This window comes from Zootoca vivipara, chromosome 5 (assembly GCF_965207765.1).
Source record: "Zootoca vivipara chromosome 5, rZooViv2.hap1.1, whole genome shotgun sequence".
In the NCBI taxonomy this organism is placed as follows: domain Eukaryota; kingdom Metazoa; phylum Chordata; class Lepidosauria; order Squamata; family Lacertidae; genus Zootoca; species Zootoca vivipara.
Genome location: NC_142588.1, coordinates 51,519,488 through 51,543,258, shown reverse-complemented (window position 1 = coordinate 51,543,258; position 23,771 = coordinate 51,519,488). Strand labels below are relative to the sequence as shown.

The following is a 23,771-nucleotide window of genomic DNA, read 5'->3' as shown; positions in this document are numbered from 1 at the left end:
TATGGCTGCATGTACAACCATAACAATTACATGTTGTTGTTGTTGTTGTTTTAAAAAACCTCATTAAATAGAAAAACACTCTTTTATAATTTACCAGTAATTCATTGGAAATAAACTTCAGCATGACACAACATGAACACAAATCCACAGAGCCATGTTTTTCAGTTATTTAATTCCATGTTTTATGGCTTTTCAATCAGTCCTTCCACTTGCTCCACAGTGGTTTCCCATAATCTCTGGATTAAGGGCAGGGGAGTACTGCTTTCTGCAGTTGATTTGCTGAGGGGAAAGTGTGATTCCCCTCTAACCACACAGGAGCTTATTATATATGTATCTGCTTGTATTTCAGGCAATGTGGGTCCAGAATTATCATACACAGATGTTGGCATGTTTGTTTCTTCAGATGGAGGAAACTCCTGGAGACAGGTAATTCCTATAGAGGTTTAAGGAACATCTAAATTTTATGCATGTGCGTGTGGGTGTGGGTGTGGGTGTGTTTGTATTTGTGTTTCTAGTTATTTAATAGGTCTTGGAAGGACTCTACAATTCATGCTATATCTTACATTTTTGCAGATCTTTGAGGAAGAGTACAATGTGTGGTTCCTTGACTGGGGTGGAGCACTTGTAGCCATGAAACATACATCAATGCCCATTGTCCATTTGTGGTAAGGATAATTTATTTAACATGTTCCTTAAGAGAGGAGGTTTTCTTCTAATAGCAGACTCTGAACTGAGTCTTTCATGGTTCCTTCCACTGAATAACATTATCAGATGTTCTACCACTTGCTATAGCCCTTTCTTCAAAATATTTCTAAAAATAGAAAAATGATAGTGACTTGTTTAAAGGTACCTTAAAAATTTAACTGTTATTTATTAACACAGTTATGCCTTATATTCCTGATCTGAAAGGGTGGAAAGGCTGTTAAACAGCATTGAAAACCAATTGCATATTAAATAAATGACCATTAAAGCTAATTCAGACAAGGAAGAGAAATTCCACAACCAGTCAATTCTGTGCAGCACAGTCAGTCTTAAGCACATTCTATTATTATTTGTTATTAATTTATTTGATTTATGCACTTCCTTTCAAGAGTTTCCTAGGGCGGCTTACAAAAAGTTAAAATTGCATTAAAACAGGAGTTAGTCTCTCTATGTTTAATGGAGATGATTTCCTGGCAGATGTTCATAGGATTGCAACCTTAACTGAGTGTTAGGGGGGAAAGCAAGAGTTAACAGACGATACGCAATAGAACAGCCACACATCCCATGTATATATCAACTATGCCATTGCTCTTTAAAAAATCCTCTTTTGCCACAGTGTTTAAATAGAATTTCTGTTGCTGCTTACAATTATAACACTGCTCTCTGCAATATACATTACAGTGAGTTGTGCTTCTTCTAATGGACTGACCTGCTCCAGCTTCTGAAGCTGTTAATGGATCAAATTGAAGGGAAAAGAGCTTTCAGGAACTGACATCCAAACACCCTGTGTGTGTTAACCAAAATAATCTTTCAGATGGACATTTGTGCCTCTCTGTACAAAATGAGGCATTATGGCTTTCATTCAAATAATAATAATAATAATACAGCTTTGCAGCAGTCACAGTGTGGAGTTATTAATGAATAGTGTCCTTCAGCTTCTATCACTGATGGTGGGAATGGTGGTGTTGGGGCTTTGAAAGAAGACAATGAAATTTAAGCTGAAAGTTCAAACTTCGTTTCTTCAAGCATTTGGTTTCCCATTATGGCTAGGGATGCTGGAGAAAATTGATCTTTGCAAGTTCCTATGCAAAATGACCTGACTGGCACCACTCGATTGAATGTGCAGATCAGAACTTCAATAGCCATCTGATTTTGCACTTCACTGAATGTTGCAATGCTGTGTTGGGGATGGGAAACGTTAAATGCATCAACATACACATTTAATTACTTATTTTGAGGGGAAATGTACATTTGAATATGTATTTTGGTTGAAATGCATTTGGGGGGGAGTCACACACAGAATCAAATTATGAAATGATGATGGTAAATGTGAAAGTGGTATGCAACAGATATAGACAAATTTTTACCAAGTTTTAATTATGGGGTCTTTTGCTAAAGTGAAGAATTGCAGTTTATCAAGTGATAACCAAAACCACCAGATTAAATAAAATATTTGAAGTCACTTCCAATGATATGCTAGAATAGCATCTTAGCATATTTTCAGTAGCCTTGATCTAAAGGAGTGTGGGGTGGGTGTGCTCACTTCACCATGAAACTATTTCATTTTAGTGATATTTGGTGGAAGACAAGGATTAAAATGGTCACCTCTTTTAAAGTGGAAGGCAGAACAGTTTTCACTGTGTTTTGCTAAGTAAAGGAGAGTGGTCACAATTTCACACTGATTCTTTCTTTCTAGAGGAATGCTGATCTTTCAATGAAAGCTTTCTGTTCTCTGAAACGCCGCCTTTCAATGTAAAAAAAGATTTGCATTAGCCCTGTTTTCCAATGTTATAGGCATTTTCTTAGCTCCAAAGAAACTAACTGAATAAAACAGCAATTTGTTCGGTTTTTTTATTTTATTTATGAGCCTTCAATAGCCTGCTTTTAGATAGCTGAACAAGATATAAATGTTAAAATAAAATCTATCCATCAATAAGCTGCCATGCTGTACTGTCAAGCAGATTTAAATTTTCAGTTCCGAATCCAATTTTCAATTCATCTGTCTTTGGAATCTAAATGCATTGACTGACTAATCAGTTGATTAGAGGGGAGAGATATGCATGGTTTTTTTAATATATATAATATATGCTGATGTTCAAGTATGTCACTAGAGTTTCCTGAGGATCCAATCTTTACAAATTCCTATACATCATCACCTGATCCTCAACTCTCAGACAACTCTCAAAGATAATAGATCAGAATTTAGTTATCCATTAGATTTGGCTCTTCTCTGAATGCTGTGACCCAGTTCTTGGTAATTTAAACATATCAAAATACACACTTTCATTTAAGAGAAAATACACATTTAATAAATATTTGCTTTAAAGAATAAGAACGCAAGAGCCCCGCTGGATCAGGCAAATGGCCCATCTAGACCAGCATCCTACTTTCACAGTGGCTGTCTTGCCAAATGCAAGGTGGTTCTTTTAAAATGAGATTCAAAGGCAATGCAAACACAAGTGAGTGAGAAGATTAAAGATTTTATTCTAAACAGCAAGCAATATATACATTACCAAGCAAGCACTTTGATCTGCCACTTGGAAGCCTTCAAGAAGTGGCAAAGTGTCTCCCCCAGGTAGCCTCAGTTTGCATGGCCCTGTGGCCATCAGTCCATGCACAAGCTTCTCCAAACTCAGCCCAACACCATCTGATTTATAAATAGCTAACCGCCTGCATAGCTTGCTAGGCATAGGCAAACTCGGCCCTCCGGCTGTTTTGGGACTACAACTCCCATCATCCCTAGCTAACAGGACCAGTGGTCAGTGATTAGGGGAACTGTAGTCCCAAAACATCTGGAGGGCCGAGTTTGCCAATTCCTGGCCTATGTGCTACTAGGTACGTACAGATTATTCACTACCTATATCTCCTAATGCCTTACTTCAAACAATGTCCAATATAAAAAGAAGGTACCCAGCAATATCACTTCCTTCCAACAGATTAGGACTAGGAAATTAAAGGCTGTTCTTCAGCCATCAAAGTTCTTAGAGAGGGGGGAAGCAAACAGGAGCAGGAATGATAACCATCGAAATACAGATAACTTCCGGATAGGTTGCCCATACAGTGGCCAACCAGATGCCTGTGGGAAACCTGCAAGGAGGAGCTAAGAAGCAGCGTACTCTGCTCTCCTGCAGTTTCCAGCAACTGGTATTTAGAAGCATTACTGCCTCCAACTGTGGAAGCGGAGCAGAGCCTCTGTCATGGCTAGTACCCATTAATAGAATTACTGCATCATTTGTCTAATCGTCTTTTAAAGCCAACCAGGTTGGTGACCTTCACTGCCTCCTGGAAAAGAAAGTTCCATAGTTGAACTATCACCGGGTGACAAAGTACTCTCTTTTTTCTGTCCCAAATATTCAAACATTCAGCTTCACTGGGTGTCTGTGAATTCTAGTGTTATGAGAGAGGGAGGGTATATATGTAGGGATGGGATGGGATGGGATGGTTATTAGAGGTGAAAAAATATTTCACCTCTAAATTTCTATGTTTAATTCTGGAATTGAACTATGCATGGTTTGCCTCAGGCTCCACCTACTCCAATTCAATTGCTTCCCCCCTTCTTTTATATTACTGGTGAGCTGACATGCATTGATCAAACACAGGAGAAAAGTAATATTGATACTATTGTACAAAAAAGTGCATCAGGATTTTTTTTGACATGCTTTTTGACGTGCATGTGTGCTCCTGTTACATATGTAAAACACTGCACAAAAATAACATTGATGCAGTTATATTGACAAAAATAATCTTGATGCAATTGTGTTGACTGATTTTTTGCAGTAGCCTCTCACACAAGTGCACATGCACTGGTAAACATATACAGTGGTACCTCGCAAGACGAATGCCCTGCAAGACAATTTTTCGCAAGACAAATACGTCTTGCAATCTGATGGTGACTCACAAGACAAATTCGTTTTGTGAAAAATTCATCTTGCGAATTGCGGTTTCCCATAGGAATGCATTGAAATTTAATTAATGCGTTCCTATGGGCAAAAAAAGAAATTTCAATGCATTCCTATGGGAATCCGCGATTCGCAAGATGAATTTTTCGCAAAACGAATTGACTCCCGGAATGAATTAAATTCGTCTTGCGAGGCACCACTGTATGTGCAGTCATGTATACTGCCTTATCAAGTTTTCCACTCTCTGTCACTTGTGCCTGTGCTTACTCATAAACGTATCTATTTCTGTACTAAAAACACCCCACTTTTAATATGTTCTCGAAAACATATTTTAAAGCACATTTTATCTGAAAATGCACATTTCTAAATTCATTTTTCAACATTACACACACACACACACACAGAGAGAGAGAGAGAGAGAGAGAGAGACTTTGTAGATCACATTGTCCACAGGACCACTGATTGGTCCTGGAGGTGTGGATTAAGTTAGGTCGTATCAGAAAGCAGAAGATTTGAAGATTGGATTCATCAAGCATTACTAGTTCAGTGATGTTTGACCAGATAATTCAATAACACTTTCTTTCTTTCTTTCTTTCTTTCTTTCTTTCTTTCTTTCTTTCTTTCTTTCTTTCTTTCTTTCTTTCTGCTTGAGTTTTCATATTTCAGTCCACATACATACTTACTAGCAAAGTTGCAACATATTCACACTATGTTTCTTTCCTGTTTGAAATGTGGTATATATATATATATATATATATATATATATATATATATATATATTGTGAGAACATTAAACCTCCCTTTGATTATTTTTTAAAAAACCATCCGCACCTGCAACAAACTACAGTGGTACCTCTACTTATGAACACAATCCGTTTCGGGGTGCCATTTGCACCCCAAAAAGTTTGTAAGCAGAGTGCCCCTACTGCACGTGCGCAAAGCGCGATAGAGTGCTTTTGTGCATGCGCGAAGCGCGCAGATAGGGTGTGCGTGTGTGGCAAACATGGAAATAAACACTTCCGGGTTTGCCGCATTCGTAACCTGAAAAGCTGTAATGTGAAGCAAACTTAACACGAGGTGTGACTGTAATAGGCAATAGTTGCCTGCATTTGCTGAAGTGACGTCTTCTGTTGCAGGATCCAATTTCTCCTGATTGGAGCTAAGCTGGTATTCAATTTGGGCAGCACCATCCCTCTTTGACTTTGATAACTGTTCATGGTGTGTTATTTCTTCAAAGCAGAGCATTAATTAATAACAAGTCACGGCAGTGAAGATTGGTGCCTGTTTATAAATCCAGCTATTGTCTCTCACTATCCTAAGAAGGTGCTTAATTACTTTGGAAATGGCTCCAGTGAAACCCTTTTATGTGCATTTATCTCCTCTCTCTCAATCCCAGGGTGAGTTTCGATGAAGGAAGGACCTGGAATAAATATGGCTTCACATCAAAACCTCTCTTTGTGGATGGGTCCCTCGTGGAGCCAGGCATAGAATCACAGATAATGACGTAAGTAGCAGAGTTAATCAAGGTGCCTTGGCAAGACAGTGGGTTTGTGCCTCTTTGGCTGTCCATCAAACTCAATGCTGGGTTCATTTCAAGGCGAGGCTGTCTGTATGCTGGCTCTTATGCTACTTTAATAATTGTATCCTCTCTGTCCCCAACCCCCAATAGCTTTGATAGTTGCACTTCTGCAGTACAGTACATTGTTTCCTTGTATGCTGGATCAAATGCATGTGATGCAGAAACAAGCTTCCCTTATTTACAGAACTGATCAAAGTCCAGGTCACCAGTTCTCTCTTATAATTAGTGGTTAAACAATCTGATTTCTGTGGACATGCTCCTGATTTTCATGCTCACGGTAAATGGGAGTTTTAGTTTATCTCATTCATCTCATTTGTGCCTTGAACTTTTATTTTCAGTGCACAGTTTGAGGTATTTGTCTTGTCCTATAAGCCCTTAATAGCTCCAGATATTAAGCTCAACATTACCTGTAGGAAAATAAAAAAATTCCTTCAGTAGCACCTTAAAGACCAACTAAGTTTATATTTTGGTATGAGCTTTCGTGTGCATGCACACTTCTTCAGATACACCTGTATCTGAAGAAGTGTGCATGCACACGAAAGCTCATACCAAAATATAAACTTAGTTGGTCTTTAAGGTGCTACTGAAGGAATTTTTTTATTTTGCTTCGACTCAGACCAACACGGCTACCTACCTGTAACTATTACCTGTAGGGATAGGGAGAAATTCTATTCAGTTTGCATTTTAAGTTTGCAATTCAAGTTTGCATTCACACTTTCCAAAACAATATTGAAACCAAAACACAGCCAACCTCTGAAATTCAATTTCTTCTGAATTTTGAAACGCAGTTCTCCAGTCAAGTAATGTGTATAATCATGCATATACTAGAGTGAAATATAAATGCATATATTAGTGAAATGAACATACAAAGATGCACCATATTAGGGGGAAGTGTTTTGCAAAAATTAGATAATATTGCATTGATAATGTGTACATTAGATGAAATTCACAATGAAAAGTTGATGGTTTTTCACGAGGGCCTAAAAAAATGCAAAAACCTATGTGGAAATGTTGAGAACTGAACTGAAGAATGGAAAAAAAGTGAGAAACCAAAATGGACAGATTTGCCCATTCCTATTCATTCATACTCGCCTCTTGTCTGGACCCAAGAATATGTCTGAACAAGCTGTAGGACCATTATTAGGTGTTAGCTTTTTTATTAGTTTTATTAAATATAGTTTATTAAACTTATTCATCACTTCACACAGCCAAAAGGCATCCCAAAGCAAATTACAAGAAAAATAAAATACAATATTTGTTGTTGTTGTTGTTGTTTAGTTGTTTAGTCGTGTCCGACTCTTCGTGACCCCATGGACCAGAGCACGCCAGGCACTCCTGTCTTCCACTCCCCCCCCCCGCAGTTTGGTCAAACTCATGTTTGTAGCTTTGAGAACACTATCCAACCATCTCGTCCTCTGTCGTCCCCTTCTCATTGTGCCCTCCATCTTTCCCAACATCAGGGTCTTTTCCAGGGAGTCTTCTTTTCTCATGGGGTGGCCTCTTCTCATGGGGTGGCCTCAGCTTCATGATCTGCCCTTCATGGATTACTGCCTTGTCGTGGTGAAGGAGCTTGAATAACTCGTAGAAGCTATGAGCTATGCCATGCAGGGCCACCCAAGATGGACATAGTGGAGAGTTTTGACTAAATGTGATCCACCTGGAGCAGGAACTGGCAACCCACTCCAGTATCCCTGCCAAGAAAACTCCATGGACAAAGACAACAGGCATATAAAAAATACAATATTACATATCATTAAAACAAGGCAAGATGGGTGGGGTATAAATAAATAAATAATTGGCTTGGCATTGAAAAGATGACAGTCAGTGGGAAGCGAGCTTATGTGGGGATAGCATTCCCTGACTGGAGGGCAGCCATAGAAAAAGCCTATTCTCTTGTTAAAAGGTAAAGGGACCCCTCACCATGAGGTCCAGTCGTGACCGACTCTGGGGTTGCGGCGCTCATCTCGCATTATTGGCCGAGGGAGCCGGTGTACAGCTTCCAGGTCATGTGGCCAGCATGACAAAGCCGCTTCTGGCGAACCAGAACAGCACACGGAAACACCGTTTACCTTCCCGCTGTAGCAGTACCTATTTATCTACTTGCATTTTGATGTGCTTTCGAAGTGCTAGGTTGGCAGGAGCTGGGACCAAGCAACGGGAGCTCACCCCGTCATGGGGATTCGAACCACCGACCTTCTGAGCGGCAAGCCCTAGGCTCTGTGGGTTAACCCACAGCGCCACCCACGTCCCCTCTTGTTACTCCCCTATAAATATCTCTTGGAGGGGTCACACAGAAAAGGGCATAGGATGCTGGTTCCAGGGAGGCTCAGGTCCATTTGTTGGATTGCTGCTGCAGCTGCCACATCTTCTCCTTCAGAACTTCTCTGGGGTCAGTTTAATGTAGAATTATTGCTGCTTCCAGACTCTAAAAGAGTCGTTGATCACATCAGTGGGGAGATCTCTTTACATTAACCTGCTTGGACTACCAATTTCCTTTTCAAAAACTCTATTCTAGTGCAACAAGGTGAAAAAATTCTATGTTAAAATAAGTACGCTGTAGAAGCATGCGGTTTCTAGTACTAAGCCAATCTTACTACAGGGGAAAGGATTCCGCCAGCATATTTGGTAAAGGCAAACAGCTTATTTTAAAGTGACAAGCCATTAAGCTTTATCTTGGTTTGGCTACTTCACACCTGAGAGAGTGCAATGTGCTTAGATTCCTTATTATGTTGTTAGCAGTGGCTTCTCAGTTTGTCCAGTGGGTAATGATATGTCAGCAGGAGACAAAGCTACGGTTTCACAAAATGGTCTGCTTTCCTTCCTCTTTTTTGTTTGTAGGTATTTCAGGATTTTATTTCCAAGGAAATGTGGCTGCACTGGAAATGTGAAAACAGTCGTTATCTATAGCAAAATTGCTGTGTATGTGGGTGGGTGAGTGTTAGATATGGCACCTGGAAAAAAACAACAACACCCCAGCTTCTGCTTTCATAAAAAGGATGTCAAGTGAAAGCCATTGTTATGGATGTGTGAGACAGAAGCAGGGGAGTATGGATAGCTATCAAAGGGAGCACTGAACAATCTACACTGGGTAAATTTATTCTGTACATTCAGCATTTCCAGACAGCTGAAAACTTCCTAATCTAGGAGACATCATCATGCCAGTATAAAGCTTGTATAAATAATAGAATAATAGAATCATTGATTTGGAAGGGCCATCCAGTCCAACCCCCTGCCAAGCAGGAAACACCATCAAAGCATTCCTGACAGATGGCTGTCAAGCCTCCGCTTAAAGACCTCCAAAGAAGGAGACTCCACCATACTCCTTGGCAGCAAATTCCACTGTCGAACAGCTCTTACTGTCAGGAAGTTCTTCCTAATGTTCAGGTGGAATCTTATTTCTTATTTCTTGTAGCTTGAATCCATTACTCCGTGTCCGCTTCTCTGGAGCAGCAGAAAACAACCTTTCACCCTCTTCTATATGACATCCTTTGATATATTTGAACATGGCTATCATATCACCCCTTAACCTTCTCTTCTCCAGGCTAAACATACCCAGCTCCCTAAGCCGTTCCTCATAAGGTATTGTTTCCAGGCCTTTGACCATTTTGGTTGCCCTCCTCTGGACAGAGGAGGGCAACCAAAGTGGTCAAAGGCCTGGAAACAATGCCTTATGAGGAATTGTATAAAATACAATGATATTTCCCTAGATTTAGCTTTCCCAAAAGCTCACATCATGGCAATAGTCTATTACAGTATTTCCCTACTGTAGCCAGGACTTAGCAATAAAGCAATTAATTTCACCTCTTCATAGTTCATTGGCAGTGCAGCTAACAGTCTTCTTGCTTTCAGTTCAGCTTCTTCTGTCTCTGGAGCCTATATCCCCTGCAACACTCTCCATCTGGGCTTCTTTCTTCTGATTTCTGGTCCCTGTTGTACCTGGGTTTCTCTTCCCCTTTCAGCTTCTTGAAAATTACCATCTATGACTTTTGGAACCCTCTGGCAAGAGCAGCCTCTAAACAGAAAGCATCCATTCTACAACTGAGAACTGGCACAAAATGGCCAAAAGTTCCATTCCTTAACAGCATGTTTAACATCAATGCGCTTTTGGGTGTGTGTGGTGTGTGGAGTGCACCCCCGCCCCAATTTCCATTTGTATTGCAACCTATTTTAAAGCCAAATACATGTACATAGATAATTAGCCTGTTGTACATAGATAATTAGCCTGTTGCTCAAGCAATTACCCAAGGATTTATCTCAATACGAAATTATGATAGGTTTCCCCATATTGATGTAAAATGAATGACTGGCTAACTCTGTTCCAAATGCTTGGCTTCCCAAGCTTCATGATGAAGATAATCTTACAAGATGTTTCTGTTCCCTAAAGATAAAGCATTTCAGGCTGCAAATGTAACTCTGCCTCAAACGTGCTTTGATAAGAGACTACAAAGTGCACAATTGAGCTAGTCTAGATTTCAGTTCACAGTTCAGTTTTCAGGGCTATAGGAGGCTGGACAACAGTGCCTGCCTCACGATTCAGAGGCTTAGCTCTTTTCATTTTATCATTGAACCTTGAACCACAGAGTCCAGCTCTGTCCTTGGGATAGGCCCTTAAGCACTAGGCAAGCGGACATAAGAATATGTTGCAGAGTGCAAGCCTTTTATTCTGCTATCAATGCCGTACCTGCTTTTGATCAGAATGGAAATGTCCCTTGTCAAGGCTGAGAGTTTGTCAGCCTTTTATGAACAAGAGTAAGCAAAGAAAAACACAAAAAACCCAGAAGAGTAAGTTAAAAAAACAAAGAAGGAATGATATGCTTGGGGGAAATGCCATTAAAAATTAATGCTCAGTTCCTTCTCTCTTCTCGTTCAGAGCTATTTTTCATGTAACCAGGAATCCTTTTGAAGCAAATGTCACACAAAGCTGTTTGGAACATTTGAGACACATTTTGGAAGAAGCCCCCCCCCCCCATTCTTAAGCCTTGATTTGTCGTTCAGCAAACTTATATTTTGATATTCCATTAATGTCTCTTCCCATCTTTCTTTCCTTTTTTTTGCAGGTGCAACCAACTGTCTAATCTGTAAATCCGGCCTGAATAGAACACCCTTGTAATTATATGTTCAGCAGATTATGCCGCTAATTGCACTTGGCGTATTTGGTAGCTTGGAGATCACTCCTTGGCATGTCATTTGCTGTGTTTTCACACTCATGCCAACCCTTTAAGGAAAGTGCCTCTTCCATTGTTAAGCAGTTGAATGGCCATTTTCTAAACGGTTTCAGCACCTAGACAAAGATGGAATTAAGATCTTCTTTGTAGCCATTAAGATAAATTAGCATTTAGCATCTGGGTCTCTCTTGTCCATCTCATTTCCTTCACTTATTTTGAGAAGTCTCCATCACAGCTAGGTGGGAAATTTTTCTCAGTGCATTTGTAGGCACTCCACTGAAAGAAGAGAACAATGCATCTCCCTCTCTCTCTCTCTCTCTCTCTCTCTCTCTCTCTCTCTCTCTCTCTCTCTCTCTCTCTGTGTGTGTCTGTCTGTCTGTCTGTCTGTTTGTCTGTCGCTGGCTTTTTGTGACATTACCCACCATTACAGTGTAATGGTCTCTCTTTAATTGTCCATGGTAGCCATTTTGTGCTGGCGTCCATGACATACTGTTGGGTGTAATTCTGACTATCAATGGTTCACACTTGGTAGAGCAATCCTCTATTGCTGCTGGCACATTCACCTGTAACTTGTTTATGTTTTTTTCCTGGGATGTCTGAAAGATAGTGAGAACAGTTTGGGGTGCTAATGTTATTTCCCCTAATGGTCTTTGCAATATTCAATCCCAGTCTTCACCAACCAAAATGGCAGCCATTAAGCCTCATCCATTCAGTGGGATTTTGGACTGAGCTGTAATGAAGTGTGTGCCATATACATTAATTAGACAACAGTTATTCACTGTGTGCAAAGACTTACCAGGGGCTAAGCCCCATTGAATTCATTGGGACTTGAGTAGAGATAATTAAGATTCAGGCAGGTGGATACTCATGTTCTTCTGAAGAGCCCCAGAAGGTTATTGGCATTAATTTCATAAAGACTTGTCACTGGTGAAAAAACCATGGGTCAGATTGTGGTTTGTAATGCAAAACATGAGAGCAACAGAATGGGAGAAAGACTTTTCTTTAGCAGATAGACATCATAATGAAATTGACAACAGTTTATACCAGGCATCCCCAAACTGTGGCCCTCCAGATGTTTTGGCCTACAACTCCCATGATCCCTAGCTAAGAGGACCAGTGGTCAGGGATGATGGAAATTGTAGTCCAAAACATCTGGAGGGCCAAAGTTTATACCATATCCATACTAGACACACATGAAAATTCCCATTTCCTAGCATGCTCAAGCATTTCTGCCATGCCTGAGCACAGGTATAGCACAAGTGGAGAAACTGAGTGGTCTCTCGCACTGATGCATCTTTCTGTTTCCCACATCCTTCCCTCCCACTGTGCTGTAAACTAGGGCAGCAGTGGAAGTATATAATAGGGGAGGATTTGTGTGGCCACAGAGGTGAGGCATATCCCTATCTCACTGTCTGCTGATGGGGAAAGGGAGCCCACCACTGCCAACTGGAATTGTTGAGGCAACTCAATACCCATTGCTTAGAGTCTACCATTTTACCATCAGTTAATTTTCCCTTGTTTTGCTTTATGAAATAAACTAGCTAGATAAGTTTTTTTTTAATGCTGTAAATAAAAAGACTACAAAGGGCAATTTAGACATTGCTTTAGAAACATCTCCCACTGTCCTCCAGATGCTTCTGAATAGGACTTGTTGGGAAAGAATGGTGGGAGACAGCTATTGCCTTTATGTCCTGCTTTTGAGCTTCCCAGAGACATCTAGTTATCCACCGTGGGAAACAGGATGCTGGAGGAGTCATGCCTTTGGTGTATTCAGAAGAGCTCTCCTTATGCTTGTATCATGGGCCTTCAGTGATGGTGAAAACCACGGTCTGTGAGGTTGATCCTTTCCTTAATTACTGTAGCCCTCAACAGAATCTTAGCCAACAGATGACGCATATCCATATATACAGATGACATATATTCTGACATACATGATGTGCATCGTGACTCCCAATGAATTTCTTCCCATGTTACTCTTTTAACCAGAGCCCCTTTGTCATTCAGACAGTTCTAATGATCTAAGTGGAGTGGGATGAGGTAGAAGGCCACCCCACCTTTTCAGGCAGACCTAGTCTGGCCTAGCCACTCCACTTCCTTCTTTAAAATTCCTCCCTCATCAAGCCCTGCCCAGATCAAATGATCAATTATCAAGTCATCCAGTAATAATTTGGTGATAAATTTATCACATATGTACATGTTTCCATTTGATGTGTACAGCTTTTACATGCTTAAGGAGTATCTGCAGTAGTCATTTTCCCCAAACCAGCTGTGGTTCGGCTTCGCATATCACGTGTACCAAGCCACTATATCTCTTCCCCCTTCTCCACCATGTGACTTCTGCTTTAGTAAAACATGCTTGCCTGAGCAACCTTAAATCATCCTTAGTCTGATGCATGGCAATGGAGTGGCTTCTTGTGGCTGCTGTGTTCATAGGAAGAATTCTGCCTCAGTATGGGCAGATGGAGTCCAGGTCCTTTTTGCTCAAAGATTCTAATTGTTATTGTTTTGTGTGTGTTGGTGGTGGGTTTTTACATGATACCATAGAGGTTAGTTTGTTGACTGGCAAGAATCCATTAAAGACTAGGTTGTCTTTAATACCAGCTCACAACTTGTCCAGAATACATTCATTATTGTTTTATGTCTAGTTTACTTCTATGAATATTTTTATGTATCTCTCCATGCATCACTTCCCCCATAGTTTTTAGCCTTATTTACTTTGCTGGAGTATATAGTCACTAAGTTGTACCCTCTACCCTCAAGATAACAATCTCGAGACCACTGTACAAATTAAATCAAATGATTGAAAGGCTTCTAAGTAGTTCTTCCAAGACTCTATTTATTGTTTAGTGAAAGAATTATGGAGTGTTTGGTTAGAAGATCTTCCTTTAAGCTGTCATCTTTCATCTTTTATGTCTCCTTTATTTCCACCCTCTTCTCCATGTGCATTATCTTGCCAATGATTAGATAATTTAACTCTGGCTCCCCTTCTACTCTCTCTCATTCCCAATCCGTGTCTGCTTCAATTAGGTCCTGGTTCTTTGACTTACTTTCCTGCCATCCAATTTCTCTTTAACCAGTGACCTCCGTGAACGCTAATTCTATCTAAACCCTAATAAAAAACAATCAGGAGGTTACACAGCCCATTAGGCTGGCTTCAGAGCTGTAATTCATGTTTTATTCATGTCCCAGTTTTCACCCTCCAACGATAAAGGCAAGCCTACTACCGGTAGCTAAAGCTGTGCGCGCATGCATGTTTATTTGCTGCTTACAACAGTGGTGCCTCTTCCTAATGTATACAGCTGCTTTGCATTGAACCTGACCTGGAATCAACCTTGCAAGTATGGCATGGAGTACATCAAAGCAAATAGCGGGTGACTACTGAACTAGCAGAGCACAGGGACAAACAGAAAAGAACCCAAGTCACTCGTGTAAGTGCGGACTCATCCACACTTCCAGTTGACCTAGGCATGAGTCTGAGTAGTTTTTCCTTTGCACCACTTCTTTCCAGGGGAAAGCCCACTCTTTGGTGACAGAAAACCCCAATTGCCATTTGCTTCAGTTGAGTGCTAAAGAGTGGTTTCCCCTGGGGAAAAGCGGTGGGACAAGAGGAAGTGTGGATAAGCCTGTGTAGTGGTATATGAAGCATTGTGCATTGGTAGCTGCACATGTAGCTCAGTACTCCCCCTTTCTGGGTTTAAATGGCTTTTAAGCAGGACTGACTCTGCTTTAGTTGGCTGCTTATGCTAGGTAACCTAGAAACCTAAAAATATTTTGTTTGGAAGCTACTTAAGAGCCCCAGAGGGGGATGCTTCAGATCCCAAGTGAAGTCTTTCCCTCCCTGAAGCTTTGTATGTCTTCCCATTTACTACAGTGGGGGGGGGGGGAATGGCTCTAATGGGTTGTATCCATCACAGGATTTCCATTTCTTCTGTTTTAGAGGGTTGTGTTCCAGAGCTGAATTTTAGGACATAGGGGAGGGACATGGGCTGGGAGGGGGACTGGTGAGGGGATTTGTGAAGGGGAAATCTGATGTTTGGGGGGGGGTGTTTTTAACAGGACATCTTGTCCTCTCTGGTTACATTCAAGTTTTTGATGATAAAGGTTTAGAAGCATCCCAGAAATGCATCCTGTGAAATTCAAGGGGGTTAGATATCCATCAGCAATACTTTCATTTCAAGAGGCAAGTGCCAAGTGTTAATTCCCTAAAGATTGAGCATTAGCTAAGCTCTGAACATCAGCATTTCATTTTGTCAGTCTTCCAGGTAGACCTCTTTTCCAGACCTTGGATTATAATTTAATACAGTTTGTGACTGCCTGTGCTACCTGGTTGTGTAAATACTTAATAGTGGTATAATAGCAGATAGTAACATCTACTGTTCAAAAGGAGAAAAAAGAGATAATGGGGATGGAGGCCCACCTGGTCCTAATGGAGATCCAGGTAAACCAACCATATTAGTACTGCTTTTAATGTCTTAACAGCCAACTTAAGGTCCTCTTTAATAAATTTTAAATTATGTATATTTTGTATAAGCATGTATAAGGCAGTGTTGTAAGATAAAATGTTTTAATTTTGGTTTATCCACTGAACTTGAGCAAGTGATCTGCAGGCAGATGTGAATTAGCCCTTAGTGGTCCAAGTTATCTTTTCCCAGCCCCCTGCAAAATTCCTACTATGTATGGGATAACATAGGGGCAGAGGGGGCTTGTCAACCTGAAAAGGTAACCCATCTAGGAGAATGAAAACTCTGCTGCCTTGCAGGATATCTTCTGGAGAAGAAAAAGCTAAGGAGTAAACCCTACATACATCTGGAGTGGAGTCCCTAAGACAGTTGGATGGCACCTTGTACGCCTCCTTCCAGCAACTCCTGCAGCCAAGCTGGTGCCAAATGTATTGCTCTGCTTTCCTTTGGACCACATCAGCGAGGCCAAGGGGGGGGGGGGTCTTGTTGTCTGGGTAGCCAGGACCTCCATACATACTGCCCTGAGGTGGTTACTTCAGTGCTAAAACCACAGCAGTTTGACTTCACCCATGGAAGCATGCTCCATTTTCTTTTGAGACAAATGGGTGCCTACACAGGACACAAGAAATGAGAACTACTTCAGCATTTTAGTATTGGATTATGTGTCCTTTCTGCTTACCTCTGGTAGTATTCTTCCATAGTTCACATTATAATTTATCTGCTCAGAGTCTTACAGATTTTCCCTCCCAGAGTGCAATAATGTCTCTGCTGATGGTCTTGTGGGGCTTGCAGAATACAGGCCAACTGTCTATTCACACAGTTGCTCCTGGGCATCATCTCCCACAGCTTTGTCACCGCCGTTGATTTAGAGGGGACGTGAAGCGGCTCAAGTTGGAAGGGAGATAACGAACACAGATGGCGCTTGAGCTTGACTTGCTACAAAATGGACAGATTGCATCACAGAACATTTTTTTAAAAAAGGGGGGGGGAAGATAATGCCGTGGCAGTACAAAAGATACTTTTCCTTTGTTGTGTTGCTTCTCTAAATTGTATTCCAGGTGGTAAATGACCTGGTAAACTTGGACTGCCTCTACTTTGAGATTGAGCCATTTATTGCCTGCTGTGATTAGTCTGCTACTCTCTTTGTGGACTGAACTACACAAACTCAGTTCAACTTGGAGGACACAATTTCAAATATAGTGTCAGAGTTCATTAGGGCAAGCATAGGCAACCTTGGCTCTCCAGGTGTTTTGGAACTACAACTCCCATGATCCCTAGCTAACAGGGCCAGTGGTCAGGGATCATGGGAGTTGTAGTTCCAAAACATCTGGAGAGCCAAGGTTGCCTATGCCTGCAGTAGGGGATGAGTCTTTCACTGCTTGTTCAGACTGGTTTTCAGTGGGGCTTGCCTGCCAACGTAAAAGTGCATGGCAGAGGGTGGACACCTGTGAGCTAGACCCATGCCTTTCTGGATCCCTTGTTTGTTAGTAAGTAAAACCTTTATTGGCATCAAACAAGCTCACAGACAAAATAATAAGAGATTAAAACTGTCACTGTGGCAAACGCTGTGTTAAAAGAGAGAAGGGAATAATCCGCTATCCGCTCTCACGACAATGGGGCTTCTAATAATTCAGACGACTGCAGAGTACAGCGACGAGAAAATAGTAAATTAAGATATTGAGCCACCATCTTGGTGAGGGCCTGGTCCTTCCCCAGCAAAAGAAATTGTAAGATTTCCCGCTCTGGTCTCCTTCTGGGGATGCCGAGCCGGTCCAGGAATTGTTGACGAAGGTCGGCGTAAAGATTACAGTGAAAAACCATATGTAGAAGGCTTTCCACCTGAGGGTCATGACACAGACAGAACCTCTCGTCCTTCGCCCTGCCCGAGAATCTTCCCCACAGGAGGTTCGATGGATTTGCGTTGAACCTGGCCAACGAAAATGCCCTTCTTTCTTGTGGGTTCAGTAGGAAGTCAATATAATTAGGTTTTGTTTCATGAGCCCACGGGAGGTGGAAAAGAAGGGGGGAACATGTTGTGCCTGCTGGCCCTTGTTTGTTGGTTATCAAGGCCACAGTCAGAGACAAGTTATCAGAAAGTCTTAAATCTGCTGTTACTTGGGTCCCTGTTCAAAAATTCTATGCTGGATTGCAGATTCCACCTAACTGTTCAGCTCTTCACCTTGTGAAAGAGGCTGTTGGACTGTAAGATTTCTACCACTTCCTGAGATTGCCTAGAATTCCTTCATCTTCACCTGGTTATTAATGTGGGAAATGGCACCATAAATTACATTGTTAGGCCTTTCTTTGATAACACTGAACTTGAGAAGTTCATGACTGATTATGACACCTGGGAGGCACTTATGGGACCACTGCAAAATGGTTCTCTTATTTCAGACAGAAAGATCACAGAGGTTGTTGAGATACAACCATTCATTGGTTCCCTGAGACTACCCTAAACGTGCCAAAGGATTCCATCTTGAGGATGGTTATTAAATTGAGTAGTCAATTCAGAAAAACAGTAGAAAATATTAAATTCAATATAACAGTGCTAACAAGTGATCAGACGCAAAAGTTTGATAAGAGGTTTGAAGTTCCATAGCAATATACTGACGCCAGATGTAAATCAACTCCTCCTACAAGCACTTGATTCAGAGAAGACTGAAAAGGTGGCTTTTGTGACAATAAATTGGTGACATTGTAATAGCTGGTGCTGAAACTTCTCTGATCTTTCAGGATTGCAGCCTTGTGTTGTTATTGGGTGAACATCTGTTCCAGGAGAAAATGAATGTCTGAAAGGAAATAGTTTTTTCTTTTGTTGTTGTTTTAATGTACAGTAGCTACCAAATATAGCCTGATTTTCACCAAGTGTACCTGATTGTGAATCAGACCTGATGGAAATTAGAAAAAAGCTCTTCAATAACTACATTAAATCCAATGATCCACCCCCATCCTCATTACCTTCTGGTATTTTATCACCAAGCATTGAATGACCAAGCTAGCATTTAAGCAATCTATTTTCTTGCGAACTTCTGATTTATCACATAAATTTTCATTGATGCTATAATTTTTTTAATGTTAGGAACTATTTTGGGAGGCTGTATTTCTGCAGAAAAGTACAGTGGTACCTTGGGTTAAGAACTTAATCCGTTCTGGAGGTCCGTTCTTAACCTGAAACCATTCTTAACCTGAGGCACGTGTTTGCTAATGGGGCCTCCCGCTGCCGCTGTGCCACCGGTGTGTGATTTCTGTTCTCATTTAAATGTATTTTAGGTTACAGGTAGGTAGCCGTGTTGGTCTGGATCGAAGTAAAATAAAAAAATTCCTTCAGTAGCACCTTAAAGACCAACTAAGTTTTTATTTTGGTATGAGCTTTCGTGTGCATGCACACTTCTTCAGATACAGTGAAATGGAAGTTTCCAGGCACTTATGTAGAGAAGGGGTGGGGAGGGGTAGGGATGGGGAGGGGGGATCACTCAGAAGGGTGGTGGAAATGGGTGATTGACTGACTGATAGCTGTTGATGACCGGAAACGACTGCAAATGGTTTTGCATGAAAAAGCAAGGGTGGAGATGGCTGAAGATCGCTTATCATGTATAATGAGATAAGAACCCGATATCTCTGTTCAAACCAGGTCCCTCCATGGTTTTGAGCTTGGTGATAAGTTGCAATTCAGCAACTTCTCTTTCCAGTCTATTTCTGAAATTCTTTTGTAGTAAGACAGCTACTTTGAGATCTTGTATAGAATGTCCTGGGAGATTGAAGTGTTCTCCTACTGGTTTTTCTGTCTTCTGGTTCCTGATGTCAGATTTATGTCCATTTATCCTTTGGCGTAGGGTTTGGCCTGTTTGTCCAATATAGAGAGCTGAAGGGCACTGTTGGCATTTGATGGCATACACAATGTTAGAGGATGAGCAATTAAATAGTCCTGAGATGGTATGTTGGATGTTGTTGGGGCCAGTAATGGTATTGTCTGGGTGTATGTGGCAGCAAAGTTGGCATCTGGGTTTATTGCAGGCTCTGGTACCAGTGTCCATGTTAAGTCTGGTGGTTGTATTATTGTGGGTGAGGAGTTGTTTAAGATTGGGTGGCTGTCTGTAGGCAATGAAAGGTCTTCCTCCCAGAGCTTGAGAAAGGGAGCTGTCATTGTCCAGGAGAGGCTGTAGATCTCTGATGATGCGTTGTACTGTTTTAACTTGGGAGCTGTATGTGATGACTAGTGGTGTTCTGTTATTTTCTTTTTTGGGTCTGTCTTGCAGCAGGTTCTCTCTAGGTATCTGTCTGGCTCTGTTGATCTGTTGTTTAACTTCATCAGGTGGATATTTTAGTTCTAAAAAGGTTTGCTGTAGATCTCTTAGGTGAGATTCTCTGTCTGTAGAGTTGGAACAGATGCGGTTGTAACGTAAGGCCTGGCTGTATACGATGGATTGTTTGGTATGTTTGGGATGGTAGCTAGAAGCATGTAGATATGTTTGTCGGTCAGTTGGTTTTCTGTATAAGGTGGTGTCTATATGTCCATCCTGTATTTTTATAGTAGTGTCCAAAAAATGTATTTCTTGCATAGATTGGTTCATTGTTAGGTTGATGGTGGGGTGAAAGTCATTGAATGTCTGGTGGAAGGTTTCCAGGGTCTGTTCTCCATGTGTCCAGATAATAAAAATATCGTCAATGTATCGCAGGTACAGGAGAGGTTTGAGTGGGTAGGAGTTAAGGAAACGTTGTTCTAAATCTGCCATGAAGATGTTGGCATACTGTGGGGCCATGCGGGTGCCCATGGCTGTGCCGCTGATCTGGAGGATAAATGGACATAAATCTGACATCAGGAACCAGAAGACAGAAAAACCAGTAGGAGAACACTTCAATCTCCCAGGACATTCTATACAAGATCTCAAAGTAGCTGTCTTACTACAAAAGAATTTCAGAAATAGACTGGAAAGAGAAGTTGCTGAATTGCAACTTATCACCAAGCTCAAAACCATGGAGGGACCTGGTTTGAACAGAGATATCGGGTTCTTATCTCATTATACATGATAAGTGATCTTCAGCCATCTCCACCCTTGCTTTTTCATGCAAAACCATTTGCAGTCGTTTCCGGTCATCAACAGCTATCAGTCAGTCAATCACCCATTTCCACCACCCTTCTGAGTGATCCCCCCTCCCCATCCCTACCCCTCCCCACCCCTTCTCTACATAAGTGCCTGGAAACTTCCATTTCACTGTATCTGAAGAAGTGTGCATGCACACGAAAGCTCATACCAAAATAAAAACTTAGTTGGTCTTTAAGGTGCTACTGAAGGATTTTTTTTATTTTAAATGTATTTTAATCTCTGTTGGAAGCTCCCCAGAGTGGCTGGGGAAACCACTGATTATTGTTATAATTATCCTGGGGCAAAGTTCTTAACCTGAGGTACAACTTCCAGGTTAGCAGAATTTGTAACGCGGAGTGTTTGTAACCCGTGGTGTTTGATGTTAGGATTTTTTCCCCGTGTTGCAGTTGTGGGATTGTTTTCATCACATGATTTCGTTCCACATTGTGGGAAGTGACAGAGCCAGAATGTTTTAATACTGTGTTTCCATGATCTAGGACATTTGTCCTTTTGTTCTTTCTCTTTGTTGTCTGATGCTGAAGAGGCAGCAGCTGAGTTACGATGCTCTGAGTGTGTATATGTAAATAAACTTAGTTTAGCCAAAAAGCTGCGCTACTGGGTCTGAACGCTGACTGCCTATATTCTGCTGATCCTGAAGTGTGTTGATGCCTCTTGGTATCAGTCGCTGTGATGTTCTGGCTGGAGAAAGCTTTGACTGACCAGGAGGGAGAGATCATGCCAGTCAGGCATCTGTCTCTACCGGACTCCTACTTGTGTGTAGTACCACTGTATATAAATGTTGATATATAATATAGTATATAATGGTATATACATGTTTATCAAAGCATTCTTATCAAGCACCAACAAGTCTATCATATACTGATCTCAGCTCTCCAAGGGTTAGTCCTTATTTAGCCAAATCAGCACCATCCTTGCACAAGAAGAAGATACCAGCAGGCTTGGAGGAGCTCCAACCTTGGGGGAGACCTTTAAGTGTGGGACCCAAAGGACAGCCCAATGAAGACTGAACCTACCCAGAGAGAGAGAGAGAGGGGATGAATGGATGTGTGTCATTCACTCATGCATAGATTACAGTGAGCTTGCCACTGTCCCACACTACTCTGATTCCATTGTGCTAACACTTCCAATTTCACTGGCAGCTTCTTGGGGGGCGGGGGCAGGGAATAGAACAAAATAGCAGGTAGCATTTGGTCACATTTATGGATTCTGTGTTGAAGTTTGAAGAAGGAGGTTCCAGTCATTAGAATGAGTCTGAGGAAGCAATATAGTTTTGTTCCAGCTTCCCCAAATAAGCAAAACCAACTCTTATTTTACATTTCCTCCCGAAGGCAAAATATTTTGGTCTGTCTGTAGAAGATAAACCATTTCTCTAAAAGTTAGCCACCTATAGTGTCTTTTTTAATTTGACCTCAAAAGTAGCTGAGATTTTGGTGCCCGTGGCAGAAAATTAAAACGCTGCTCATCATGTAATAATAAACTATTTTTTTAAAAAAAATATATTTTTATTAATTTTCCAATTAGAACCAATTATATCACATTCATTATTTCAAATTATACACATATATATATATCAATCAAACCGAATGTTATGCCAAATCGTCTAGAGAATTTTTTATTTGGGTTCCCATGCTTCAAGAAATTGGGGATTCCTCGCAACCGTCCACTGCCGTCTTTTTTCTAAAGTTCAAATCGTCCTCCAAGTTCATAATAATCCAGATCTTCCCCTTACAGTCACATAGATGTTTTCCACTTTCAACCGATTGTTTCCCAGCTGCTGAGATAAATATCAAACAAGGTTTCACAGATGTTCTTTCTCCTGTGTGGGTTAATCAGTCCAGCCTCCCCATAAATCTTCTTGGTCTGGAGCTCCCTGTTGCGTCGACTCTCAACACGAAGCAGCGCCATCTTAAAAAACTCAAATCACTTTCGTTTTCTCTCATAGCCATGAAGATTAACGATCTTTATAGAATTTACAGCTTTTCCAGGCAGAAGACCCAAACATCAAACCATAAACTCTTGGTAAATTAATGGATCTCCTTGCCCTATAGCTGAACTTAGCTTCAGCTCGCTGCTCCAATTCAAAGTGCGTCACAGCTCATAAATCCTCCGAACGCGTCCAGGACTCCTTCTGTCCGACTAGGGGGGGGGGCTTTTCTCATCGGCAACTCCACATCTTTAAAAAATATGCTCAGTAACAACAGTTTATAAAGTTCAACTCACACAGTCTTTTGCTTCTCTTTCACTCCAAACAAGCCAGGACATCGCGTCTGGGAAGGTACGAAGTATGAAGAAAAAAAAAAAACTCAATTCCCTTATCGCTCCGTCCCCATCAATCCTTCTTCCAGATGATATACAGCCTTTGACTCCTCTCCCTCAGCAGCATAAATTTCTCAGCAGTAAACAGCGCTTCTTCCCCTCCTTCTGAAGTATGTCCATAGTTTTAAGCCTAATTATCTTCTTTAACCATGGAAATCCCCGCCATGCAGATTAGCGTCCGGGAGTCCTGGCCCTCGTAAGTGCTTTTCAGCCCAAGCTCCCCCCACTCCATAAACAGTCGGAGTGGGTCTGGGGGCATCGCGGGCCAGCGGCCCCTCTCCGTAACCCCCGGAGAGGGTAGGGGGTTGCCATTTACTCCCCTAGCAACCGCCAAATTCCTTACGAAGGTCAGAGGGATGGAAAACAGGTCCGCCATTCCTGCCGGCGGAAACCGGAACCATCATGTAATAATAAACTAAATGACAATTTGCTGCCATTTAATACGAGTCCAAAATCTGCCGTCTGAGGTAAAGCAGCTTTGCCCAGCCTAATGGCAAGGCACACCTGCCTGACCTATGCAAAGATTAATGTAAGGCTAGCAGAAA

The 23,771-nt window shown here is 41.4% G+C and overlaps 1 protein-coding gene across 1 annotated transcript in view; it reads left to right on the top strand.

The window, feature by feature from the left end:
* Positions 1-23,771, top strand: part of SORCS3 (sortilin related VPS10 domain containing receptor 3) — a 415,691-nt gene that overhangs the window by 325,248 nt on the left and 66,672 nt on the right. The window contains exons 12-14 of the mRNA XM_035133724.3: positions 350-426; positions 574-665; positions 5,998-6,105. Of these exons, the coding sequence (XP_034989615.3) occupies positions 350-426; positions 574-665; positions 5,998-6,105 (277 nt within the window). The remainder of the gene's footprint in view (positions 1-349; positions 427-573; positions 666-5,997; positions 6,106-23,771) is intronic.